The sequence below is a fragment of the Apodemus sylvaticus genome, chromosome 13 (genome assembly GCF_947179515.1).
Source record: "Apodemus sylvaticus chromosome 13, mApoSyl1.1, whole genome shotgun sequence".
Lineage (NCBI taxonomy): Eukaryota > Metazoa > Chordata > Mammalia > Rodentia > Muridae > Apodemus > Apodemus sylvaticus.
Window position 1 is genome coordinate 92,493,928 of NC_067484.1, and position 16,296 is coordinate 92,510,223.

Genomic DNA, 16,296 nt, shown 5'->3' on the forward strand with positions numbered 1-16,296 from the left:
AAAATTAAAAAAATGTAGCTTTGGACTTCCAGACAATGTTTCTGTTTCATAAGGACTCCTCACAGTATTAAGTCAGTATTATTTTGCTCAGGATCCACGCCGCCCCTCTTCATCTCCAGCCCCCACCCAGGTCTAGTCCTCTGGCTGCTTTCAGAGAAAGGAGAGGCTCCGTCCCCCAGCGGAGGCGGCCAGTTAGTCCAGGTCCAGTAGGAGGTGTGGCCTAGAGGGCGTGGCCCCGCGAGCGAGTCACGTGCTGGGCTCGGCGCCAACCTTTCTGGCGCGCGGGTTATCGGGGCCTTCCTTGCTCCTGACCCACGCATCTTTGGGTTCCGCCTGGTTCCCTCTCGGGATCCCCGGGGCGTCCTCGTGAGAGCGGCCCGCGTGGGTGACGGCTGCCCTGTGGGCGCGGCCGGGCCTGTGGTGGAGGCCGCCTCAGGAGCGGGGCCCGCGAGCGCGCAGGTCAGTGTGGCTCAGGGTAGGGCGTGACGGGCCCCGGAGCCCCCGGATCTCGGCTGTGGCCCCCGGGCTGCGGGCGCTACGTGCTGCGCAAGTGCGAGAGACTTAGGAGCGCGCGTCCTAACTTGTAGTTTCCTTCCAGCCCGAGGATTGATTGACAATGGAAGTCATGCGCCGAGCGTGAGACCATTGTCCCAGGGTTCATCTGACCCCGCTCTACAAACCCCAACGACCAAAAGGCCATTTAGCAAACGAATGACTGCAGCTGCACTCAACCAGGGAAGATGCGCTTAATCCATGGCCCTCATGGTCCGCAGGAGGCTTACAGCCGGGTTTTCCTGCTTGGAGTTTAAGTAGACTGCCTTGTGAAACTGAATTGTTCAGCCCTGTTAGTTAGACAAAGCTGATTGAATGCTGCTCAGTGGCTATTTGGTGTATGTAAGTCTGCTTAATAGTGGAATTGAACTAGCTTTGCAATCACTTATGTCTACCTGAAGTATTCATTGGGTCCCGGAAAAAGATACATAGTGGATACAATTTGGCAAAGCCTCACCTCTTAGCTTTTGGAAATTGTTGACTACATTGAGGTCCGTCAATGTTTTTACATGCTAACCCTGAGATTTTTTTCCCCTTGCAACTTGGTTAATATAAAACTAACTCCCTCGGATGAAACTTAAGTATCTGTAGCTGTGGAATAGCTACAAAGTCCACTTTCTCTTGATATTCTAATTCAAATTTACTAGGATAACCTACAGAGAAAGATGTCAGTAGCATTTTGAAAGTTTATTCTTTTAATTTTGCCTGGGCAAGGTAACTTGCGCAGTGTTTGACAGCTGGTAATAAGAGTCAGAGTTAACGACCAGAAATTGAGCAGATTTGTCTGAAATAGTTGTTCAGTGACTCTTGTCCAGTATTCTCATACATCAACAGGAATGTGTGGCACTTGGCTAATCCTTGTCCTGGAGGCTGCTCATTTTTGTAGATATTATACTAGCAGTCTGTATACCTGCAAACAGACAGTATTTCTCTAAAAACATCCCTTTCTACTGTATTCCCTTAAAGGGAAATGGTACTGTTGCAGAAGGAACAATTGTGTAAAAGAATAGTCAATTTCTTTTGAGGGGTTGGATGATGCAGTGTGTATTAAATTACAGATTTTCTCTTGCTGATTTGACTTAGAGCTGTGTGATCATAGCATTTTTTTAGTTGGAGCTCTGCTGTGGCAGCTTGTTTTATTTTCAAGCTGAGGTCTCATTAGCTGAGGCTGGCATTGGACTGTCCTTCTCTTGAGTGCTGGGATCACATTGATGTACTACTTCACTGGACTTGGAGACGGTCTCTTCTTACATGTTGACATAAGAGGTGGACTTCGTCAGTGCTCTCAGAAAACAAGTCAGCAGGAAATAGAAATCAAGTGGTAACATTCGGAGGAGAGGGGATAGGAAGGCTGCTGCTTCTGAGACTTGTGACTTGCTTAGAACTTTGTTCGTTCTCTTGAGCTGGTCTGCTTGCAGTCAGAATTTCGTTGATGGCATTGTAAATTCTTTGATGCCCTTAGGAAGAGTACAGGGGTTTTGTGGTATAGTTATTGGCTTATGCTAGTTCATTAATGACGGTTTAGAAAGAGCTGGGGAGATGGCTCAGTTTGTAAAGTGGTTAGTGTTGTGTGGACCCGAGTTTGGCAGATCCTCAGAACCCATGTAAAGCTTGACACATTAGTTTGTAATCCCAGTACTGTTAACAGCACGATAGGCAGAGACAGGAGAATCCCTGGAAGTTCCTGTGACAGCTAGGCTGTTAAGGACTATGGTGACCTGGAGACCCTAACTCAAACCAGCAAGGTAGAAGGCCAGGGAAGACACTGGAAGTTGTCACGTGACCTCACACAAGTGCTGTGCACACATCTGGACACACAAGCGTGCCACACATATATCCTACACACAGAGATGAGGAAAAGATGTGTCAGACACTCTGCACAGGACGTATTTATGATTTCAGGTATCCTATCCTTTATCTGAAATGGTCTTGATTGAAAGACTGCTAAGGTTTTCCTCACATGGTTTCTTCCCTAATACTGAACCGATGCTGTCATTATTAATGGTCTGTAGGAAGGCCTGGTGTAATGTACAAACTAGGGGGCTTACTAGGTTACTTCATTGGGTTTTCTCATTCGTTAGCCCTGGAGGAGGAACTTGCCGTGCTAGGCGGTGAAAGCATTCCTAACCGTTCACTTCCCGTCATGCGTCACTGGAAAGTAGACCACAGAGTGCTTTCTGCTTACTTTCCTTTAAAAGTGACAGGAGCTTCTGGTCCTAACTCCTCAGGAGGTGGGGGCAGGGGATCCACTGAGCTCAGGGACTGGAAGCCATCCTGGGCAGCTGCCAGACCCTTTTTCCTCAAAACTTCTCTTTAAAGAGAAATTTCTAGGGGGCTGGAGCGGTGGCTCAGTGCTTAAGAGCACTGGCTGCTTGCTCTTCCAGAGTTCTTGAGTTCAAATCCCAGCAACCACATGGTGGCTCACAACCAACCATCTGTTATGGGATCCGATGCCTTCTTCTGGTGTGTCTGAGGACAGTGTACTCATATAAATGAAATAAATAAATTAAAAAAAATTTCTATAGTGTATAAACCGTGATGCATCAGTATTCTATGATATTATTTTCACTTTCAAGATGATTAATTTTCAGCTTTGAAGCAAAGTGGAAAAAATTGAAATTTATTTTGTGTACGGCTCAAAAATGTTTATTAAAAATAAAATTCTGGGGCTGGAGAGATGACTCAGCGGTTAAGAGCACTGACTGCTCTTCCAGAGGTCCTGAGTTCAATTCCCAGCAACCACATGGTGGCTCACAACCATCTGTAATGGGATCAGGATCAGATGCCCTCTTCTGGCGGGTCTGAAGACAGCTACGGTATACTCGCATAAGTAAAATAGATAAATTAAAAAAAAAATTCATCAACTTCCTTGTTAGTATTTTTATTATTAAAATGTTTATCTAGTCTGAGACTCCTCTGCCAAAGTTTCTGTAGACTTGGCTGTTTTGAGACATTAGCTAACAGTTCTTAGCATTTTCCACATTACAATTGAAGACAGGTGCAGGAAGGCTCCTCATTGATGGAGAAGACAGTGTAGCACGCAAAGTTGAAACACTGTTGTAAAGGAAAGCTGGGACACTTACTTAATGTTCTTCAAGCCCTGAGCTTTTCATCAGAATGTAGATAGGATGATAACTGCCCAGTGGTTAGGCATTCTTCTCTGTGTGACATCCACGTGTGTACGCTGTGCCTTTTCCTGACAGAAGGGGGGTTGTCATGTGTGACATGGCAGCATAGGCAACACTGTCATTTCTTTTTCAGAAGAGCGGTGCTCACTCAGTATCAGGGCACAGACTCACTGAGGGGCCAGAGGAGAGAATTTCCTAAGGGAAAGGTCAGGCAGTGTTACCCTTAGCTAGAAAGGCTAGAGATGGCTTCCAAAGCAGAACTTAGAGATTGCTGCCTTCCTTAAACTGCCTTCTTTTACTTAAATTCAGATTCTTCTTCGGTGTCCACATGGGATCAATGAGCAGAATTCATGGCTTTTTCATTTTAGATGCTGGTCTGAAATTTTGAATTTGGTTCCATTGGGAGTTCTGGCTTGTGGTTGTGGCTCTGCTGTCTTGCCCTCCGTAAATAACTTTCATTTCCTGCATTTTTTTTTTGTTCTTTCAACCACAAAACCATTGTTTAGCTAGGAAACACAACATGGGGACAAAGTCCCATTAGCAGCTGATTACTTCGATACAGAGTGAAACAGTTTCCTTAACAAACTCCCCCCCCCCCCCCCCAGGGTTTCTCTGTGTAGTCCTGGCTGTCTTGGAACTCACTCCGTAGACCAGGCTAGCCTCAAACTCAGAAATCTGCCTGCCTCTGCTTCCCAAGTGCTGGGATCAAAGGTGTGTGCCACCACTGCCCGGCTTAATACGCTTTTTAAGGTATAGTTTCAATGTATATACATTTAATTTTTCTTACTGTTAAAATTCTTTGTATACGATGTAGCTCCAGAATTATATTGACGTGTTGATATCCAGTCATAAAATAAGTACCTGTCTATGATTTGTTTTTCTTTGCACTGCTGGGGCTGGCTAGCATCTAGAGCCTTGGATGCGCGAGGCAAGAGCTCTCCTTGTTGCCATGTCTCACAGTTTCAGTGATGGCGTGGGCCACTGTGCTTCCTCACTGGCCTGCAGAACGCTTTCGTCCTTTGGGCTGAGATTCTGAGCAGTTTCTGCCATTCGTCCCTCCCTCTTAGCAACTAGTAACTTTTTTAAAAAATTTGCTTTAAAATTTTAGAGACTGGGTTTCCTTAGCTTCAGCCTCCTGAGCCTTGTGTCCACAGATAGGCATCACTGGGTGTAGCTCTGCTTCCTGCCCCTGAAGTGCAGTCAGACATGGTCATCCCTCTGTAACTGGCTGATGTAAGATGTGTCCCAGGTTTGTCTGGGCTCGAGCGCATGCCAGAAAAAAATATATAAAGACTTACCTTTTTTTATTATGTGTATTAATGTTTGTCCTACTTGTATGTATGTGTACTGTTGTATGTTACTGGTACCCCCGGAGGCCAAAAGAGAGTTTCAAATCCCACGTAATGAAAGTTATGGGTAGTTGTGAGCTGCCATGTGGATGCTAGAAATGAAACTCTGGTCCTCCGAAAGGTTAGCAAACATTTAACTTAGGGACCATCTTCCCAGCCCCCAGAGAATCATTTTTAAGGCTGAATTATATTCTATTGCATGCTTACCACATTCTTTTATTGGATCTTGGGTATTCTGAGTGATGCTGCAGGATATTTGGACATATTGTGAACCCTGAAATTATAAATGGATCCTAGAACTTTCCGTTTACTGTAAATATGAACTTGCAGTATGGCTCAACCCTAGCTGAGAGCAAAATAAAGTCAACCCTAGGTGAAGAAGAGGAGCAAGCAGCCAGCTGTCGGGGAGTGAGCATAGGAGCACAGAAAGGAGGGGACTGAAGACAGCGAGGAGCTTGTTTTCTTCTGGGCGGTCGGGCGGCAGCTTAGCTGGGTGCTTTCTCTGCCTCTCTGAGCTAGCAGGTCGACTTTATTTAGCTCTTGGATGAAAGGGGTGTGTTAGGGGTGAGCCAACTACAACAAAGTGGTTTTTTGGTTTGGTTTGGTTTTTTGGTTTTTTTTTTCTGGTAAAGAACACAATCTTGGGGTTCACAGTGTGATGAAATATCCTGCAGCAGAGTGATATGTGTGTGTGTGTGTATGTATATATATATATATATATATTTTATACACACACATATGCATATACAAATATCTGCTTGGTACCCTTCATTTAGAGTTGTTGTATCCTGTGCTAAGTCTTAGATTTCATAAGACCACCTCTTAGGTGTTAGGGCATGTAGTTTATATGTCCAGCGTATAACTGAGTTAGTCTCAGCATGTGTGAATTTCACTTAGTGCTTTTCAACAATTTTTGTTTTTATTTATATGTGTTTGTTGTGTGTGTCCATATGCATCACATATAAGGAGGTTACCTCAGAGATCAAAGAATGCTGGAGCCCCAGAACTGGAGTTACAGGTAGATGTGAGATGCCTTGTGGGTACCGGGAACACAAAATTGTAAGGACTTCTAATGACTGAGCCATCTTTCCACCCCTTTAACGTTTCACCTTTGAAACACCTTATTCCTAGCTGGGTGTGGTGAACTGTCTTGTGAGGTAGGAGGATCACAGATTCCACACCAGTGTGGGTTACATACTAAGTTCTGTATCCTGCAGCATCACACAGAGACCTTCCCACACAACAGACAATGGAAAGTTGATTTCTTCAAGAAGCTATAAGTATTAAATGCTTTATATTTCTTGGGTTCTGAAAAATTAGCTCAGTTGTTTAACTTTATTATCTTTTATATTTCTAGGAGTTTTATATTTATATAGTATGTAAAATTCTTCAACTCTAGAATTTTTAAAAGCTGTGATTTAAATTATAAAAGAATAGCCCCCTGTCTCGGTATGGTGGTACACACCTCCAATCAGGTGGATCTCTGTGAGTTTGAGACCAGCCTGACCTACATAGCAAGTTTAAGGACAGTCAGGGCTTCACTGTGAAACTGTTTCCAAGAAAATAAATTCCTAACTAAATTTTACAAGTCATGGTTTCTTTAAGGATCTTCATCGAGAGTTCAGAATTGTTCAGGCCAAGAGTTTACTAAAGTAAGCAAGATTTGATCGTTTACTCTTTATGGTCACTGTTTTAATTACAGCATTTAGGAGACAAAGTACAAATGATACTTTATAGATTATACTTTTATAAAAAGAAATTAAAACTAGAAGGCACTAAGGTGGGCTTGCATATGTGGGACAGCATGAGGGAGAAATTCCGCAGTCTCCCAGTTTAAAGTGAAACATTTATATAGTCGATGACATTTCCATGGCTGTTCAGAATCCCATTAGGAAACCTAACATTTAGGCTGGTACGATGGGTCAGTGGGTGAAGGTGCTTGCTCTACGAGCCTGGCAACCTGAGCGTAAGCCCCAGAGGTCACATAAAGGAGGGACAGAGCCAGCTCCACGAGGCTGTCTGCTGACCTCCATGTGAGTGCCGTCCCCCTAGACCCCACGGACTCAGGAATGCTGAGCAAGAGGTGACAAGTAGACAGGTCAAGGGGAGAAGATGGCGCCCGAGCCGGTCTGACCGTAGACTGAGGATCAGCTTCTCCTTTCCTGTGGCTCAAACTCCAGAGCAAAACACGTTTCTGTACCAAGCTTCCATGATTTCTAAGAATTATTATTTTAAAATATCTGGTGACAATGTAAACTTAGATGGCTTGTTTTTTTTTTTTTTTAACTGAGAAAAAATAGTTTTGTTGTTTTTCTAAAGGTTAACTTTCACTTACGGGAACTAGACACTCTTCTTGCAGGTGATATCCAGAGTCTTCCCTGGTGGAGCGCCACTTTACTTTTCCAGATAGGGTCTCTCACTGAACCCAGGGCTCAGTGTCAATTGTGCTGGCTAGTTTTATGTCAGCTAGATACAGGTAAGACGCAGTAGTAGCTAGCCCTCAGACTCCATTTGACTTTCTACTGTGCTATGGTTTTGGAAACTGTTGGGCATTTTGTATACGCATGTGTACATATATGTATGCATGTGGAGACCCAAGGTCAGCATCGTGTATCTTCCTCAGCTGCTTGCCCTTCCTGTTTATTAGTTTGCTTATTTATTTGTATATTGTACGTGGAACTCACCTATATGACTAGGCCCTCTGCCTGGTCAGGGGGCTTTAGGGACCATCTCTATGTGACTAGGCCCTCTGCCTGGTCAGGGGGATTTAGGGACCATCTCTATGTCTCCCAGCACTATATTCAAAATGCACTCTATATCCACCTTCTCTATCTGGTTTCTAGGGATCAAACTCAGAATCCTTGTGCAACCAGCACTTGGATGGCGCCAACACTGTAGCCATCATTTTGTGCATGTGTGAGTGTGGGTATACTTGCCGGGTGAGTGTGGCTTCTTGCTTTTGAACTCTCCCTAATCCAGGCCAGCGGGCTTGCAGTCTTCCGGCAATTCCCCATCCGAGTGCTGGGATTACAGATGCTCACTCCTTCATCTGGCTTTTGCATAGGTTCTGGAATCTGGACTTAGTTAGTCATCAGGTGTGTATGCTAAGTGATTTTACCATTCGGCCATCTGTCTCCCTGGCCTCAAACTATTAAATGTTTGTCTGAAATTTCAAGTCAATGAGAAGATCTGCAGGTTTATTGTTTGTTTTTTTTTTTCCTCCTTTTGGGACAGGGTTTTTCTTTGTGGCTGAAGACCCAGTCCTCCCACCCCAGCCTCTCGAATCTGGGATTGTGGACACCATTGCCTGGCCTCCAGGGCATTTTTAAGGTTTCATGATCATTTATATGAATACACTTTCACTTATTTATTTATTTTGCCTCACATGTAGTGCTACAAGGAACATAGGAATTAAACATTTAGGATGATTAGTTACATGTTTCAGTTGGTGTGCACGGATGAGTGATACAGTGTGGTGGGTGGGAGTGCTGTTTGGCAAGTGTTGTGAACAGGGGACAGACACTGTGAGAAGGGGACAGACAGACAGACGCTGCATTACTCTTAGAGGTTGCTTGCTAGGAAAACTTGTCTGCAGAGAAGTCTCTGAGTAAAAGTTTGCCTGCTGAGACCTTAGGGTTCTTTCCTAGGGGAGCCAGTGAAGAAGGCTGTGTGTAAGCCCTGAGGGTGGGCGTTTCCAGTGAGTTATCAACACTCTAAGGTTAGATAGCATGCCTGGGGCTGTGACCAGAGGGAATTTGAGGCTGAAGCCATTTTCTTCTGAGCTCTGAGGCCAATCTCTAGTTCTTGGGTTTAGATAGAAACAGGTTTAGCTAGTTCTTGGGAGCTGAAATGCGTTCTCCTGGCAGTAGAATATAGAGGCAGGGATGTGAACGTATAGTCCACACCAACAGTTCTCAACCTGTGGGGTGAAACCCTTTGGTGGGCCGAACGATCACATCAGATAACCTGCACAGCAGATATTTACATTACAGGGTTTTTTGTTGTTGGTTTTTTTGTTTGTTTGTTTGTTTGTTTTTTGTTTTTTGAGACAGAGTTTCTCTGTGTAGCCCTGGCTGTCCTGGAACTCTGTAGACCAGGCTGGCCTTGAACTCAGAAATCTGCCTGCCTCTGCCTCCCAAGTGCTGAAATTAAAGACACCGCCACCACTACAGTTCTTAACAGTAACAAAATTTGAGTTATAAATAGCAATGGACTAGTTTTATGGTTGAGGGTCAATGAAACAAGAGGAACTGTATTAAAGGGTTACAGCATTAGGAGGGTTGAGAACCACTGGTACAGATGGAGTCAGACAGTCCACATAAGATGTAGACCAGGACTGCAGCTGCACTTCATGTAATTCCTACCACAAAAGGTGAACTCTTTGCCAATCTCCTGCATCTGTTTACATTGTCTGTGCCTTACGAAAATGAGGCCATGCCCTCATTAGTTTTCTGTGTGTCCACATCTGGAGACACAGCTGGTCTGGAAGCATAACTCTAACAGAGTGAGCAGGTGAGATGTTCTGGGTTGGAGCCTAAATACACACACTTCTCTCTGCCTATCTTCATTTGCTGTGTACTTTTGATTAGCTAATTGCAGGATTTGGGATTGGAAATATTTTTCTTCCAGAACTTTGGGATATTTATTATTTCTTAGCTGCTCATTTGAAAAGTCAACTATTCTGATTCCTTTTCCTTTATTTGGAGTCTTCCTGGGAAGCTCAAAAGAATTTTCCTTTCCTTCTAAATTCTGACATGTTGTGATAGTGTTCCTTGATGGGATATGAGAAGTGTGGTGGCAGTCAGGGACAGTACTGGAGAAGGGGCTGAGGGCTCACATCTGGCCCCTAAGCTACAGGTGGAGGGAGTGAGACTCACTGTATGTAAGCATTTGAAATATTTCTTCTCATCTCCAGGAACACACTTCCTCCAAGGCCACCCTCCTAACCTTCCAGACAGTTCCACTAAGCTTGGGACCAAACATTCAAAGGTGTGAACCTGTGGGAGCCTGCTTGTGTGAACCTGTGGGAGCCTGCTCGTGTGAACCTGTGGGAGCCTGCTCGTGTGAACCTGTGGGAGCCTGCTCGTGTGAACCGCCACATGGAGATTAGTAGTCTTGTCCATAGGCCAGAAATTTATAAAACAAAAGAAAGAAAAGGGAAGGGAAGGGAAAGGAAGGGAAGGGGAGGAAGGAAGAAAGGAAGGAAGGAAGAAAGAAAGGAAAGGAAGGATTGTTTAGTTCTAAGCATTCCTTTCTAAACCACAGTTCCATGAGGTCTTCTTAGTAGGGTTTCTCTGTGTATCTCATGCTAGCCTTTAACTCACTGTGGAGCTGAGTCTGGACTTGGAACTTGCAGCAATGCCCCTGCCTCAGCTTTCTAAGTGCTGGTCTTATAGTTCTGTGCCACCCTGCCTGGCTATTTACTACTTTTCTAATATTGCTATTTTCTAGGATATATCTTCTTCAGCGTTACTTTCTAACTCTTCTACTGAGCTATTTAAATTTTTAATGTTTTTTCCATTGTTTTATTTTAAGGATAAAAAATTAAGTATATTATTTTTATATTATATTATAAATATATTAGTCTTAATTGTAAATCTTGTTTGGCTGAATGATTTGTTTTCTCTGGTTGCTTTTCTTCCTGCTTGGCTTTGGCCTCTTCTATTCTTGAGAAGCTTTGTTCAGAGGTTTTGTCCTTGGAAACTGGCCCTTGTTTAAACGCAGAGAAACAGACAGCTGACTGGGGATGGGAAGGGTGGGCGGCCATTGTTCCGCCAGGCTCGTTTGGCACGGTCATGTGCTGACAGCTGCGTCTTCTGAAGGGAGTCCTGGCTTGCCTCTGTCAGGAGTGTCCAGAAGAACTGCTAGGCTGGGGATCTGGTTTTCTCTGCATAGACTATTAAATTTGAGACCACGCCTTCCCCTCTCACGGCCGCCTTCCAGCCCAGAGACCATCTCCGTGCCTCTAGAGGAGTCACTTGGCCAGCTCCCTTTTGATGGACATGGGCATGTCTCTAACTCCTCCATTATTTCAAGTCCTACAGTTGTGAAGAGACTTATAAAGCAGGCTGTGTGATTCTGTAGGACAGCCCAGCAGTAGTCTCTCACAGTAAATGCTACGTGTGTACTTTGGGCTTGACTTGATGCTGAGGATGCTTGTCTCTTCTGTGCAGCAGCAGTAAAAGGTGGTGTGTGTTACAGCTTATAGTTCACAGTCCTGCCTCTCCACCAGCACTACACAGGCTCAGCCTTTTCTTTTGTTGTTGCTGCTTTTGGCTAGTGGGAAAAATATAATCAAAAAACCCCAAACATTATAAAAAAAACAAAAACAAATATTTTACTTGTTTATTTACTGGTAAAATTGAAATGTATATTTCTTTTGAGAATTGTTATTTATAACATTTGCTCATTTGACATAAAAATTTTGTTTGGTTATGATTTTCTCTATTTAGTTTGGGGCTACATAACACAGCATGAGAGGAACAAAATTAAATATTATCATGTAGGATTCTTATGTCCTTATCTTTAATTTGTTTTTGGCCCTGCAAAACAAATTTCTTTTTTTTTTTTTTTTTTTTTTTTTTTTTGGTATTTTCAAGACAGGGTTTCTCTGTGTAGCCCTGGCTGTCCTGGAACTCACTCTGTAGACCAGGCTAGCCTCGAACTCAGAAATCCACCTGTCTCTGCCTCCCAAGTGCTGGAAGTAAAGGTGTGCACCACTACTGCCCAGCAAACCAAATTTCTTTTGTCTGCCATGAGCTGCAAATGAAATGGTTCTTCTCCCTTTAGCATCAGCAGGTAGCAGTTGTTAGCACGCTGTGCCGCCAGATGAGAACTCTGCTTCTGTTTTTTAATCTAGAAATGAACACAGAAGCAGAACAGCAGCTTCTCCATCATGCCAGAAATGGCAATGCCGAAGAGGTGCGAAGGCTTCTGGAAGCCATGGCACGGACGGACGTGGTCGCTGACATTGACTGTAAAGGTGGGCTCCTGACGCTTGCTTGTTACAAGCCTTCCATGTATTTAATCTTTCCTGTCTTGCCCATGATAAATCTCACTCCGCTTTCCTTGGAAGAACTCCTCACAATATTGCTTGAAATAATATTACACCCGTAAACCCTCTAAGGCAGAGTTGAGATCCATCCTCAGAACTTTACAAGTTATGAGGTGAACCCGGGCGTGCATTCCCTGCAATGTCTTTGTTTTTCTTAGCAGCACTGCATTTGAGGCAGCAGGTAAAGTGCTATGATCTCCTTGGGAGAGGCTGACAAACTCCCAACCCTCATTGAGGTTAGCTTTCTAGCTTAACAGAGCAGGCTAGTCTCCACCACAAAAGAGGTGCTGGGGTGTGGGAGCTCCGTGCCTCCGAAGAGGAGGGCTCAAACTCTGTGGGGCTCTTGGGGAAGAAACGGATGCAACAGTTGGTAAACGGTGACAGGCACAGGCATGGATAGATTGAAGGAGTCATTAGCCTATTGTAGACACGGCAGTTGTGCTGAAGATTGTGTGGGTTCAGAACTAGAAATCCAGGAGCTACAGTGCATGGTGACTGGGTTCCTGAGCTCTGCTATGTCCTCTAGCTGTTGTGCTTTGGGGATTTGACAGGGCTGTCATTTCTGCAGCCTGGTTTAGAATTCTAGTAAGCTTTTGGAGTTATCTCAGTTTTAAACCCTGTAGACTGTCCTTTATCTCTTTTGCCTAATAGAATTATACAGCTTTCGTTTCTGCTGCTTGTGTTAATACCCTTCAGCATTGCTGTTTGGATCTGATATTTTACTTCTTTTAATGTTGGCTTTGGTTTTCTAGCCGTACCCTAGTAACCCAATCTTCTCATTAACTGAGATTGTATCTCAGTCAATCAAAGGTTCTCTTGTAAGTCGTTGTCTGGGGTGAGCTGGTGATCTGGCAGCTGCTGCAGGAGCTCGGTAGCATTTTGCCACTCTGCAGGGCTCCGCACCACCTCGGACTCCCCAGCCCACCCTCCCTAGTGGTACAAGGGTTTGAAGAACTGATGGTGACAAGATGCATACAGACTAGCCTCTTAGGGCCAGCAGGCTGATGGAGATCCAGGAGTTGGATCTAACCTTGTATAGATGCTCTCTCTTTGAAAGATGGACATGGTAAGTCAACAGGTGGCATCCAGTCTAGTCTTGCCGGGCCCAGTTCACTGCACGTTTGCAGTTCTTACTGTGGTTATGCGTGTTGCCTCTCATCAGCAGCATGAGAGCCATAGGCCAAGGTACTTGTTAGAAAGAAATCTAGCTTACTGAAAATGATCTATGTAATAACTAAAGATACCTTTTCCCCTGGTTTTTAGGAAGAAGTAAGTCTAACTTGGGCTGGACACCTCTTCACCTGGCATGCTATTTTGGACACAAACAAGTGGTCGAGGATCTGTTGAAGGTCTCTTTATGGCTTTTTAAATGACTATAATTCTGCGGGAATCATCTGATGGAAAGTCTGCGAACACTGAGCCACAGTAGCTTACTACAGCAACAGCACATCCTCAGGCACTTAGTTCTTTGTTGATAAATACATGAATGAGGCTAGCTTAACACGTTGTAATTCCATTTTTAAAACATTCAGTTATTGACAACTTAAGATGGTTGAGATATTAGTAAAGAGAATTTTCAGCTTTGCAAGTCTGATAGTTACAGGAAAGAAGTGAAGCACATCCTACATAATTAAAATGTAGCATTGGAATGTCAGAGAAGCCTCAGTGCGAGCCAAGGCTCACATGCCCCCTGGTAATTTTCATACAGGGATATTTTTGAGATTGGGTTACATTGTGTACTTAATTTGTTCATTTAAGCTGTGACATCTTTAATATGAACACTTAAATTCTGGTGATAGAAGAGATGCTTAGGTCTGGAGTCAGTTCTTCTGCAGTCTGCCTGCTGCCAGAGTGGGGTAGGGCTGAGAGGGTTTGAGAAAAGCCTTGTGCTCTGCCTACTGTGGAGGCTTACCTGTTAGGAAACCTGCTTACTCAGCTATGATTACCAGTTTACTGATCGTGGCAACAAGCAGTGCTAAGATATTTTAATTTTTAAAGCACTTAGGAATTCTTTGGGTTTGTGTGTGTGTGTGTGTGTGTGTGTGTGTGTGTGTGTATTTACTAATGTGTGCACGTTATTTAAAGTTTTCGTGTTTACCAGGCTGGTGCAAAAGTGAACATGTTAAATGACATGGGAGACACGCCGCTGCATCGAGCCGCCTTCACAGGACGAAAGGTGAAAGACCTTCTATGCTTTGGTTTGAAGTGAGATGATTGGGAGAGTGGTCACTGCTGTCTGTCAGTCCTTCCCGCTCTCCTGCTTCTGGGAACCTCAAGAGTGTGTAGAGATCACTTTGGTCAGAAGGGCTTATGGGTCAGAGAATTGCACAGTGAGGTAGAACAGAAGCCGGGAGCTCAGCTGTGCTGTTCCTGATTGGACATGCTCAGACTCCCAGCCTCTCCCCCACCTCCCTACCCATACTCCTGCATCCCCTAAAAGCGAAGTCTGGTTCTCATTGTCTCAGTTTACCTTGGGGAAGTCTGCATTGCAGTGATTTATGGTACATTTATACAGTTGTCTGGCCATCACATGACCAGTTTTGGAACATTGGCATCACTTCTCTGAGTTTTTTGGATCCTCTACACATCATTCCCTGAGCCTGCCTAACTCCCAGGTAGCCTTTTGTTTCCTGTCTAGTTGCCTTTTCCAGACATTTCTTAATGGAAACACGTCTGTACCACAGTGATGAGGTTCATCTGTACTGCAGCATGCCCCAGGAGCACACGCATCCAAGTGTGTGCACAGATGTGTAGGGCGTGAAGCCGGAGCAGCTTCTGTGTGCTCTTCTGTCATCCGGCTCCTTCTTCCTTTGGGGTAGGGTCTCTCACTGACCCCAGAGATACAGTGACAGCTGGCAAGCCCCAGCATTCCTCTTGTTTCTGTCCTCGCGGTGTCGGGGTGACGGGCTTGGATGCAGTGGTGCCTGACTTTTGATGTGACTTTGAACTGAGGTCCTCGTGCTTACACAGCAGATGCTTTTTTCTGCTGAGCCATTTTCCTAGCCCCTGTGGGACGTTTTAAAAATACGAATGTATAGAGTGTTTTCCTAGCACCCTTACATCTGCATGGTTTGGTGGTCAGCCAATGTCTAGGTAGCAGTGGGCTCGAGAACTCAGTCTCCCCGGCTTCTGCTTTGTCTGTGAGCCTAGGTTGGGCAGTGCCTAGAGTTCAGCCTTTCTCACTTTGCTTCTTTCTGACAGCCCCGTTCTTATGTCTCCTGCACGCGATAGTGTTCCTTAGTATCTGGGACTGTATGGGAAGATACCTGCCCTCTGCAGGTTCTTTTATTTTTAGGATCTCTTTGTTAGGGCAAATGACAGAACAGCCTAGTGCTTATGTGGTAGCTTCAAAGATGTCTGCACTCTAATCTTTGGTATGTGAATATGTTTGGTTTCAAAGTTGTGCATGGAACTGAGATTGCTATTCAGCTGCCTGAAAGGTGGGTTTTGTAATCCCAGGAGTCCTTTAAAGTGTGATTCAGAGAGAGATTTAAATGCTCTACTCTTAGATCCCGTGCTTCTGACTTGCAGACTGTAGGACACAGCCATGGGCCAAGGAATGTTGATGGCACTGAGAAGCTAGAGCAGCTGGGGAACAAATTCCCCTGCAGAGCTTCTGGAACGGTCCCCACCCCCACTGCTTTGGCTTCACCCAGTGAGCTGCATTTCAGAACCAATAAAGTGTGCATCTGTGGGATTGATTTCAGTGTTTTAAAACTCTAGGTTTGTGCTAGCTAAAGTAGCAATAGAAAGCGAATTCTCTGTTGGGGAAAGTAGCCTCATGCTGTAAGTTCTATGGGTTTATTTCCTACAGAGTTCACTCTTTTGACTTATAATGCTTTTTGTATCTGTTTACGATGCTGTGGGTCTGCGGGTCCCTAGTGGATACCCAGGACCATGGCCTGGCTCATGTAGGTAGTTCTGTCCAGTGCAGTCTCTTCAGGATAACCATTCCCTGAGCTTCTAGTGTCCTAGCTGCCAGAAGTCACCTCCCCCACGTTTCCATAATTCTCTCTATTATAAAGGAAGCGATCTGGCAGGCTGTGCTTCCTGTGGGCACATAACTGTTTACGGGCTTTTGTCACATGTCACATGGCTCCACATGTGGAGAAGAAGTTCCATCGTTCTCATGGTGTTTTGGGTCAGTCACCACCTACTCCTTGCATGTCAGGCGTTCTGAATGAACCCCTTCTTGCCTGTTAGGTAAGTTGAC

At 44.6% G+C, this 16,296-nt stretch overlaps 1 protein-coding gene across 5 annotated transcripts in view; it reads left to right on the plus strand.

Moving 5' to 3' along the window:
* The first annotated feature begins 266 nt into the window (after window positions 1-266).
* Window positions 267-16,296, plus strand: part of Osbpl1a (oxysterol binding protein like 1A) — a 187,096-nt gene continuing 171,066 nt past the window's right edge. For 3 of the 5 annotated variants that reach the window (XM_052201460.1, XM_052201463.1, XM_052201462.1), the window contains exons 1-4: window positions 267-459; window positions 11,889-12,011; window positions 13,347-13,432; window positions 14,185-14,259. In XM_052201460.1, the coding sequence (XP_052057420.1) occupies window positions 11,891-12,011; window positions 13,347-13,432; window positions 14,185-14,259 (282 nt within the window). In that variant the 5' untranslated portion in view covers window positions 267-459; window positions 11,889-11,890. Of the gene's footprint in view, window positions 460-9,944; window positions 10,019-11,888; window positions 12,012-13,346; window positions 13,433-14,184; window positions 14,260-16,296 lie in introns of all 5 variants that reach the window. The other 2 variants (XM_052201461.1, XM_052201464.1) reach the window with 2 other exon arrangements.